General features: G+C 50.1%; 1 protein-coding gene across 1 annotated transcript in view; it reads right to left on the reverse strand.

Annotated features, from left to right (window-relative positions):
- PTGES3 (prostaglandin E synthase 3) overlaps window positions 1-11,078 on the reverse strand; it is a 29,702-nt gene extending 18,624 nt beyond the window's left edge. Inside the window, exon 1 of the mRNA XM_077483476.1 lies at window positions 10,913-11,078. Coding sequence (XP_077339602.1) covers window positions 10,913-10,914 — 2 coding nt within the window. The 5' untranslated portion in view covers window positions 10,915-11,078. The remainder of the gene's footprint in view (window positions 1-10,912) is intronic.
- Window positions 11,079-11,510: the final 432 nt, after the last annotated feature.

The raw sequence follows: 11,510 nt of genomic DNA on the forward strand, positions 1-11,510 counted from the left end.
GATTGAGCCGGGAGGCCAATAGATCCACCTCTGGAGTGCCTAATTTCAGGCACAGCAGCCTGAATATCTCCGGATGCAATGCCCATTCTCCTGGGTCCAGCATCTGTCGACTCAGATAGTCCGCCTGCCAATTTTCCACCCTGGGATGTAAATGGCCGTCAGGGCCAGAGCGTGCCGCTATGCCCACCAAAGTATGTGAGCGATCTCCCGAGCAGCTGCGGAGCTTCTTGTTCCCCCTTGGTGATTCATGTATGCCACAGCCATGGCGTTGTCTGACTGTATTCTGATCGGACGCCCTTGAAGACTCATCGACCATGCCATGAGTCGAGGCACAGCCTGATCGCTCTCAATTCAAGCAGATTGATCGGCAACTTGGATTCCTCCGTCGACCAGATGCCACTGAATCCCCATCACTCCACCCAAGCCGGCCAGACTGGCGTCCGTAGTGACCACCGTCCAATTCAGAGGAAGGAACGATTTGCCGGCCTGAATCACCAGGGACCTCAACCACCAGATCAGGGAATCCCTGACTGGCTGGCTCACCTGGATCTGCCGATCCAGGGACAGCGGAGATTTGTCCCATTTTGTCAAGATCATCTTCTGCAGGACTCTGGTGTGGAACTGGGCATAGGGTACTGCCTCGAAAGAGGCTACCATGAGTCCCAGCACTCGCATGCAAAAGCGGAGTGATGACCACTTGCGGTTAATCAGTAGTTTTACCGCAGATCTGAGAGTCTGCAATTTGTCTGAGGGGAGAGATGCAGAGAGGAGAAAAAAAAAAAAAAAAAACTGTCAGCAGCAGCTCTAACATCGGTGCAACGATCTGCAGAACAGCTTCAGCGTTCAAGCACAGAGACATCCAGTATCCCTCACACACAGGGGATACAGGAAGTAACAAGAGCAAGCACATTGCATGCTGTCACAAGAGGCCAGCGGTGAAGCATTCAGGCTTTCACAAAATGGCCGCCAATGTAATCAATAGGAATCCTAGGGAAAATGGCTGCTGAAGCTCCCCAGGGGAATCTATAGCTTTCCCAAATCCAAGATGGCCACCAGAATGGCACCATGCGGTGAACAGAGCAAAAATAAAAACGAGCTGCCTGCTGACAGACAACCTCCACAAAACTGCTTTTTTGGGAACCCCAGACCTGGACCAGGACTGACAGCAACCGCACAGAGCCTCTACAGGTGAGAAACAGCGACCCACACACACCGCCCGCTGCGCATGCAGACATACCCCTCAGAGGGGGAAGGGAGGGGTGATAGGGACTTGGGAGAGAAGATAAGGAGGTGAGGTGGCCCCCAAATCGACCTCCCAGGGAATGCATAGCTGCTCCCCCCACCAAAGCAGGGAGAGCCGTACTTACCAGTCCCGAAGAGCTGAGAGACATTCAATCACAGACCTACGCCTGCGCAGTTACAGGGTAGATGCTGGCCCAGTATACAGTGATCCAGACATCAGTAGCCCAGTCAAATGTATACCCCGGAGCATTGAAGCTCACCGACCACCTCTGGAGCATGAGGTATGTCGTGGCCTGCCGAGCCGTAGCTGCGGCCTGCTTACACTCGATGGCCGGACTGGGGGGACTACAAGGATTTCATTAACCAGCCTGTCACCCAGCCGACAGTTGATAGAAGATCTCAGGATCTCTCATCTTACGCAAAAAGCAGCAAACCTGCAGTAACAATATGGACCGAGAGGTCATTCTCCTTGCTAGGCAAAATAAAAACTGAAGCTGCTAGCAGCAGGAGGGTTGACAGCACAGGGCCCGCCCCCCGTGGCGGAATTAAAGTTCTGTGTATTGTGTAACAATTTTGCCTAGTTTATCCTAATGGCAGGCTATATACAACCCATGTAGTTACAGAGAGGAGCTGTGTCGGTCAGTGAACATGAGAAAAAAAAAAAAAAAAAGACACAAAACAATATCATAAATTCTGAAGTATGACAGATAAACAGAAGAGACTAAGTATAGTACTAGAATATAAATTCTTACAGATAGAACACCAGTCTTTGAAGGGACATATACAAAAACACTGACACGGATAGGGTCAATGGAAAAAAATGCCATAAATTGCCCATAATACTTGAAAGTAGTAAAAGAACAAAAATGTATGAATGCATATAGATTCCATAGCAAATACAGTTCTTAAAAGTAGAACGATGTTGTTCTATCCAAATCTCTGTATAGCTTAATTCTAAAATGGAACCAGCATTCTGAATACCTTCATGCAGTAAAATAAGGAGAGAGTACTCTTACCAACAATGGTGGACTCACAAACCGTTGGCCGTGAGTCAAGCAGACTTAACACCGAAAAGGTGTAAGTGGTTAAATCCCCATCAATGGGGTGTTCCCCTTGGAGACAGGGCAAAAGCAGCTCCCTTTGGTAGACGCTAAACTCATCTCCTCAACCGGGACCACTAGGCACCTCAATAGACCTCCCAATACCAATGCCTTTTGCTCTTCACAAACCAGCGTTGTCTGGATTTCTCTGCCTGGGAAACCCGAAAGCCCTTTCTAATTTAGGTCGTCTTAAAACAATCGATCCTTTAGAACCCTTTGAGATGTTCCTTGCCGTCCGCCCCCTCCCCCCCCCTCATAGCCTTATGCACAAAGCAGAGGCACTACCAGAAGGAATGCATACACTGCTAGGGCTATAGTCCAGCAAAAATTGCGGCCATTAATGCCCAGCCTGAAGCAGTAACAATAGGAAAATGCAAACCAAACCTGATAATGCCACCTCTTTGCTCGTGTCCCTCCACAGCAGCAGTGTGCTTTTAAAAGCTTGCCCTTAGGCTTACCGGAGGAGGAAGTGTTCAGCTCCTGACAGCGCTGTTTCCAGCATGAGGCGGTGAGTACTCAATACAGCACCCAGTGGTGACACATAGGCACGACAACATTTGTAAAGGAGACATTCATAAGAAAATTCAAAAGATTTCTTAGAAAACTCCACCTTTCCTGCCGCAGTGTGGGATCTTTTAAACCTTCAGGAGCAGGGGATCCTAGAGGAAACCCACAATCCTGGACCTGCAACAGCACCCTGCCAGTAAAAACTTTATGGCCTCACTACCAAAAAGTACTGTATCCCAGGGTCCAGCTCTCTAAAAAGAGAAGCATTCACAGGCAAAAATCTTGTTTCTTTGGATACAAGTCAGCATGGCTAGCTAGCTCCAGCAAGGATTGCTCCAGTGGAGCTCAGCACATCTTTACTCGTGACCAACACTTTAGACACTGGTGAAAAAAACTGAGGTACTCCCAGTAGTGGGAGGGGTTATATAGAGAGTGAACTTCCAGATTACTCTCATCCTAAAGGCGCCAGCTTTAAAACATAAAATGTATTCAAAACGTCAATATTGGCTTGTTTGAATACTTCCTTATAGACCCCAGATCCCTCCATAAAGAGTACCTGTCACACAGGATTTATACATTCCTTGTGACAAAAGTACAAAGGACAGTGTAAAAATACAAAAAAAAAAAACTTTAAATCTACAGAATATCAGCACCTGATATCGGCCTTAAAAGCAGCCTCAAAATCTGTATGGGTCCAGAAAAAATAATATCGATCAACCCCTAATTTGATCACCTGTTTTTTATTTTTTGAGTTCTAAAGTTTCTAAAAAAAAATGGGGACCAGTGACACCAATACAGTGATAAAAAGTATACACTGTCACTGTACTAATGACACTGGCTGGGAAGGGGTTAAACATCAGGGGTAATCAAAGGATTAACTGTGCCTACTGTGGGAGGTGCTTTTACTAGGAAATGGCATGGATCATATATCTGTTTTGCAGGAAAGCAACACAGGACCCATGCCTTCCCTACTGACAGAATAGCGATCTGCCTTGCTTACATATGCAGGTGTCGGAGGACATCAGAGTCTGCTGTACCTGCAGAACAGCTCCCATTGTGTATAATCACATTAGAAGCGGGTTACCGGCAGTGTGCATGCTTGCCCCAGACCCGGAAGTGTTGGATCACATTAGGTACGTGATCCGATGCAGCAGTACAAGTTATATGGGCAGCAAGTGGTTAAAAGTCAGCAGCTACACTTTGAAGCTGCTGACCTATAATAAAAATACGAAAACCACTAGAGCTCCGCTTTAACGTCCCTGCCCGCTGCTTGTAAAAGCGACCCAGCAACTAACCATTTGGATTATTTTACAAGAGAGCTGGCCGTTAGCTCTAAACCAGGGATATGCAATTAGCGGACCTCCAGCTGTTGCAAAACTACAAGTCCCATCATGCCTCTGGGTGTCATGCTTGTGGCTGTCAGAGTCTCGCTATGCCTCATGGGACTTGTAGTTCTGCAACAGCTGGAGGTCCGCTAATTGCATAACCCTGGTCTAAACCCTGCTGCCTGCTTGGAGCAGGGCTAATTTTTATTTATTTTTTCCTGGTGCCTGGAACTGCATGTCTCAGGCATTGAGCGATAGGAATCTAACATCCCTGGCTTGCCCTTCTCTAGACTCTGCAGTTCTAGACAGTGGCATCGCTAGGGGGTGCGGGGACTGTACCTGAGTAAAACCCACCAGAGGGGTGACACCCAGGGCAGTCCAACCTGGGGTAAAAGCCTGCAACAGTGACAGAACTCCCAGTACATCAAAGTACCACCTGTCAAAATGATTGGTTGCTGGGCCGCCTAGCATCCAATCAGGTGCATGGATGCCCTGGCATTCAGGAGGAAGATGCAACCTTCTCCTCCTGAGCTGCTCCACCACCACCTTTAGTATTGTACTTCCCACTGACAAGCCGAGACTGGATACCAGGACACTGCTGCTGAGCTGAATGGCCAGGAGTCCGAGGAAACCTGAGTGAAATCCAGACCAGGACATTGCTAATGTCAGTAAGCAGAGCTCCAGCGACACAGGTCACACTGGTGTATTGTGGAGGCATAGGCTTCCACAGAGCTATGTACACTGACTGTAACAGGACCACACTACTTGTACCATGCCTGCACTCTATGACTGTTCCCTGCAGGGGCCTCCCCAAGGTCTCAGACCGATCGTGTCACGGAGCCGCAGAACGGGGCGATGCCTATGTAAACAAGGCATTTACCCATGCTGTCTTGTAACATGACAGATCACTGCACCCTGTCATTGGGAGCAGTGATCTGTCATGTGAGTTGAAGCCCATTTCCGCCCTCCCCCACACAGTTAGAATCACTTTGCCTTTCAAAAGTTTTTTTTTTTTACCAAATATATGTACAATATACATCAGCCTAAACTGAGGAAACAATGTTTATATTATTTTTGGGAGATATAGCAAAAAAATGTCCAAACTTGACGCTTTTTTGTTTATAGCGCAACAAATAAAACCCGCAGAGTAGAGCTGCACAAATAATTGTTAAAAAAAATTGTGATCAATTCAACACCCCGACAATCTCTATTGCAGAGTTTGCCGATTCTTTCATATAACAAGTGGAGAGACGAAGAGCCGGTTCACACAGGGGCGACTCAGATCCGACTTCCTAGTCGCCTCAGGTCGGACAATATGTAAAAATCAATGTAAGTGAATGAGAGCCGTCTTAATGCACACTACTGAAGTCGCTCTGACTTCAGAAGAGGTTCCTGTACTACTTCAATCAGACTTGTAGGCGACCGGTACCCGTTGATTTCAATGGAGGTCGCCTACAAGTCGGATCTCCGTCTATACGGAGGCGACTCTCACGGAATTATCAGCTCTCAAGAGGGAACTCCACGCCAAATTTATTAAACAAATTTGGCGTGGGTTCCCCCTCCGAGAGCATACCAGGCCCTTAGGTCTGGATTAAGGGGAACCTCCTACGTCGAAAAAACTGCGTGGGCGCCCCCCTCAATCCATACCAGACCCTTATACGAGCACGCTACCCGGCCGGCCAGGAAAAGGGGTGGGGACGAGCGAGCGCCCCCCCCCCCCCCCGAGCCGTACCAGGCCGCGTGCCCTCAACATGGGGGGTGCCTTGGGGAAGGGGGGGGCCGTGCAGCCCCCCACCCCCAAAGCACCTTGTCCCCATGCTGATGAGGACACGGGCCTCTTCCCGACAACCATGGCTGTTGGTTGTCGGGGTCTGCAGGAGGGGGGTTTATCGGAATCCGGGAGCCCCCTTTAATAAGGGGCCCCCAGATCCTGGCCCCCCACCCTATGTGAATGAGTATGGGATACAATGTACCCCTACCCATTCACCTGTGAAAAAAAGTAAAAAAACAAAAAAACAAAAAAAACCACACACAACAGTTAAAATAGTTTATTGCACAGCTCCGGGGGTCTTCCGTCTTTGGGGGGGGGGGGGTCTTCTCGCCGGACTCCTCCGCTATCTTTCACTAGCGGAGGAGCCCAGCTTTCTTCTTCGCAGCCGCCCTCTTCTTCCGACTTCGGGGGTCTTGTCCCCCTCTACGGTTCTTCTTGCCGGGCCACCGCGCCTTCTAATAGCTCTTTTACAAGCGGTGGCCCGGTCTTCTGTTCTTCTCTTCAGATGTTGCCTCGTCGCTGTCTCCGCTCACTATGAGAGAACACGCGGCGTGCGGCGACTTATATAGGGACATCACCGGATGATGTCCCCGCCCATTATGATGTCACAGTCCCAGCATCCTCTGGGACTGTGACATCATAATGGGCGGGGACATCATCCAGGATGTCCCTATATAAGTTGCCGCACCCCTGTCATTGTGAGCAGAGACAGCGACGAAGCAACATCTCCTGAAGAGAACAGAAGACGGCGATAGCGGCAGTGGCGACAGAAGACCGGGCCACCGCTTGTAAAAGAGCTAGAAGAAGGTACGGTGGCCCGGCAAGAAGAACCGAAGAGGGGGACAAGACCCCCAAAGTCGGAAGAAGGGGGCGGCGGCGAAGAAGAAAGCCGGGCTCCTCCGCTAGTGAAAGAGCTAGCAAAAGACCAGAAGATAGCGGAGGAGTCAGACGAGAAGACCCCCGAAGTTGTGCAATAAACTATTTTAACCCTTGTGTGTTGTTTTTTTCGTACATTTTTTTCACAGGTAAATGGGTAGGTGTACATTGTACCCCATACTCATTCACATAGGGTGGGGGGCCGGGATCTGGGGGCCCCCTTATTAAAGGGGGCTCCCGGATTCCGATAAGCCCCCCGCCCGTGACAACCAATGGCCAGGGTTGTCGGGAAGAGGCCCTTGTCCTCATCAACATGGGGACAAGGTGCTTTGGGGTGGGGGCCGCGCGGGCCCCCCCTTCCCCAAGGCACCCCCCATGTTGAGGGCACGCGGCCTGGTACGGCTCAGGAGGGGGCGGTCGCTCGTCCCCATCCCCTTTCCTGGCTGGCCGGGTAGCGTGCTCGGATAAGGGTCTGGTATGGATCTGGGGGGGACCCCCACGACGTCTTTTCGGCGTAGGGGGTTCCCCTTAGAATCCATACCAGACCCAAGGGCCTGGCATGCTCTCGGAGGGGGAACCCATGCCATTTTTTTTTAAACTTCCCGTGGAGTTCCCCCTTCAGAGCTCATTCTCTAATTGGCCACGGCAAAAGTGGCCTGGCATGGGGCGACTTAAAGTCGTGTTGTAAGTCGCCCCAAGTCGTGTCCAAGTTGCCTCCAAAAGTCATGTTGAAAGTCATGTCGCCCCTGTGTGAACCGGCTTTTATCTGCTAACTCAGAGTCCATTTACACAGGGGCAACTTTGGATCCGACTTCAAGTCGCCCCTAGTCACGCTACATGAAAAAAAAAAAAAAAAAAAATACACCAACTACTGCAGTCACTCCGACTTTAGAAAAGGTTCCTGAAGTACTTCAATCTGACTTCTACCCATATAATTCGATGGCAGTCGCCTCCAAATCGGATCTCTATCTTGGAGACTTTACAGGAAAAGTGGCCTCTCTAATAAAATCCGCCATGGGTTTCCCTCCAGGGGCAAACCCTTAGGTCTGGTATGGATTTTAAGGGGAACCCCTACGTAGAAAAAAAACTGCATGGGGGTCCCCCCGAAATCAATACCAGACCCCTATCCAAGCACGCAGCTCGGCCGGTCAGGAAGGGGGGTGGGGTCGAGCGAGCGACCCTGGCCGTTGGTTGTCGGAGGCTTATCAGAATCCGGGAACCCCCAGATCCCGACCCCCCCACCCTATGCGAATGAGAGAAAAAGTGTAAAAAAAAAAAAAAAACACACTACATGGGTTTTTAAAGCAATTAGGCAGCTCTGGGGGCCTTCTTCCGACTTCTCTCTCTCGGGCCTCCGGTTCTTCTCGCGCGCTTCTCCGCTATCTTCTGTTGGCGATGGCCCCGTCTTTTTAATCCCTCTTCTGATGTTGACAATGTTCTCTCCCACTGTAATTCCGCGTGCAAGTTTAGCAACGACTTATATAGGCATGGTGCGTGGTCACCAGGTGACATCACCAGGTGACCCCGACCCTTGTGACATCACAGTCCCAGCATGCCCCGGGACTGATGACATAAGGGATGGGGGTCACAGCACCCGGTGACTACGCCCAATGCCTAAACAAGTCGTTGCGCAACTCGCACACAGAATTACAGCGGGAGAGAGTGGCGTGTCAACATCGGAAGAAGAGAAGAGGGATTAAGACGATGGAGAAGACCGGGCTACCGCTAGCAAAAGAGCAGAAGATAAGGCAGGAGCCCAGCAGAAGAACCAGAGGGTGGTAGAAGAGGCCAGAGAAGAACCAGACACTGGAGAGAGCGGAGAAGTCGGAAGAGACTCCCCCCCCCCCCGGAGTTGCCCAATAAATTACTTTAAAAACCTGTCTAGTGTGTTTTTTTTATTGACACTTTTTCCCCCCTCCTGTGGTGAATGGTTAGGGGTACGATGTACCCCATACTCATTCACATAGGGTGGGGGGCCGGGATTCCAATAAGCCCCCAACTGCCAGGGTTGTTGGAAAGAGGTCCTTGTCCTCATTAACATGGGGACAAGGTGCATTGGGCTGGGAGGGCCGCAGGGCACCCCCTCTCATGTTGAGGGCATGTGGCCTGGTACGGTTCAAGAGGGGGTGCTCGCTCATCCCCACCCCCTTTCCTGACCGGCCGGGCTGCGTGCCCGGTTAAGGGTCTGGTATGTATTTTGGGGGACCCTCGCGCCATTTTCTCGGCATAGAGGGTTCCCCTTAAAATCCATACCAGACCTAAGGGCCTGGTATGCTCTTTGAGGGGAAGCCATTCCAGTTTTTTAGTTAAAATTTGGCATGGAGTCCCCCCTCAAGAGCCGATTATTCTGTGATTGGCTACAGCCAAAATCGCCTGGCAGCGACTTGAAGTCATGCTCTAAGTCGCCCCAAGTCTCGCTGTGATTCATACTCAAGTCGTGTCCAAGTTGCCTCCCAAAGGAAGTTGTGTTACCCCTGTGTAAATGGACTCTTAGCTGTCAAAAGAAAACATCCAGGCAGTCTGCCAAGTTTTTTTTTAACATGAAACGAAACTAACTTTTAGATTAAATGGATAAACTTCTGTGTAAAGAAAAAAATCCAGGCAGTCTGCCAAGTTTTTAACAACGTGTAAATGCAGGACTTTTAACCACTTAAAGTCTAAATCTTTTTCTGACACTTAAGTTAAAAATCAATATTTTTTGCTAGAAAATTACTTGGAACCGCCAAACATATTTTAGCAGAAATCCTAGGAAATAAAATGTCAATTGCCGAAATATTTTATGTCACACTGTATTTGCTATTTTTGGGGAAAAAATACTTCAATGGGAAACAAAAAAAAAAAAAAAAAACACACGAAACAGTAAAGTTAGCCCTTTTTTTGTTTTAACGTGAAAGATGTTACGCTGAGAGAATTGTGATCTAGCTTCTAAGCAAAAAAAACCAAAAAACGTGATTCTCATTGTAGCCAGAATCATGCAGCTCTACCACAGAGGTGATCAAATACCACCACAAAGAAAGCTCTATTTGTTTGGGGGGGGGGGATTAGGTAAATTTTGTTTGGGCACAAAGTCGCACAATTGTGAGTTAAAGCGACCCAGTACTAAATCGCTAAAAAAAGTGCTCTGGTCAGGAAGGGGGTCAAATCTTCCAGGGCTGAAGCAGTTAAAGTTGACCCTGGATGCACTGATATCCAACTATCATTTGCAGGGACGGGTTTTGGGGTGACACCATTGGTTCTGACACACCGCTCCTTAGGACTGGTGGGCATACCGAAGTTTGCGTTCAGGGTACTTTTTGCACCTTCTTGGTCTGTGGAAATGTGTATGGAGCGGTTCGGCTCACAATACCGTGGTGGGATTTTTACATGATTTGCGGTGCGCTTCCATTGGCAAGCAATTCAGTACGACTGAAGTCGCACCTGAAATCGCATCCGTGTGAACCAGGCCTTATGCCCAGCATCGGAACAGTAGGTCTGATCCGGTTGTATTTTAACCCTACATTTCCATAAAGCCTCCAGAGTTCCATCAGCTCAAGTGAAAACCAGGTAGTTTTCAGGAGTACAAGATTAAAGAGTTAAAGCGATTGATCCCCATATTTAGATAAAGGGCTTCAGGCGACACAAAGCTGCCAATATTCGGGCCGATACAGCCGAGAGATCCAGCAGGTGGATGGTACCGGTAAGTAACCCGGCGTCACGTGACTCGTGAGGAGCACAGGTGTGACCATGAGCGCGGCCTATCCCCTCCGCCATGAACACAGACCAGGTGACGGGCACTAAAAGGGATGCTCGCTTTAATGAATGGCCGTGTAAGCGGATTAGCGGCTCCGGGCGGACAGAAGCTTCTGGAAACAAAGATGGTCGGAAGAACGGGAGCGGCTCCCCCTCCGCCACCACACTCCTCTCCTTACCGGACAGAGCCGTGTGCACGGGGTCCGCCGGGGCCGTATAGAGCGGCTCACACAGCGGGCCCCGGGTCATCCTCACTACTGTGTCCCCGCCCCAGCTGCACCCGGCATGGCGCAGGCCTCACTTCTACCACTCCCCGCCTCCTCTGTGTAACGGCAAGGCGGGCGGCGGTGCCGCGTACTCACATGTTGGTACAGTTCCCCCGGCTTTCCGTGCACGCTCCACGCTGCTCTTCTCGACAAGTCCGCCGCACGCTTCTCTACTCCTCCCCGTGCTCTCCCGGGCCCGAGTGACGTCACCGAGCGAAGGGTGGAGACTGGCCTCCAGGCTCATTCTGAGGTGGGGGAGAGCGCGCGCAGAGTCTCGCGGCATCACAAAAGAAAAGTGAGAGGTAGGGACGCTCCGCCCCCTTCTCCTCAACCGCCGCTCTGCAAGCGGAGGGCGGGGCGTGTTGTGTACACGGCTTCTATAACGTTCCAGTACTTTCTAATGGCTGCTAGGGGATTTGTATGAGGTGTGTACTGGATACGGCCTCTGCTTTGTTTTTTTTTGTATAATATGCGTTTCCTGGACGTAAGGAGAGTCAGAGAGGACGGAACTGTGTATTGTAGGGCCTGGTCAGGCTTTATGTATGGAAAAGAGGCTTCCAATGGACGAGTATGTGATAGGCCTCAGTGAGGCCTCTTACATGCAAGGCGTTAGCTTAGCCCTCCGAATGCCTGGTAGTAGAAAAAGCAGCTTCAGGCTCCATGCACACTGAAGCTCATAAACTGCAGTTTATTG

The sequence above is a fragment of the Lithobates pipiens genome, unplaced genomic scaffold (assembly GCF_037356315.1).
Source record: "Lithobates pipiens isolate NorthernLeopardFrog02 unplaced genomic scaffold, aLitPip1_a1.2 Scaffold_16, whole genome shotgun sequence".
Taxonomy (NCBI): Eukaryota; Metazoa; Chordata; class Amphibia; order Anura; family Ranidae; genus Lithobates; species Lithobates pipiens.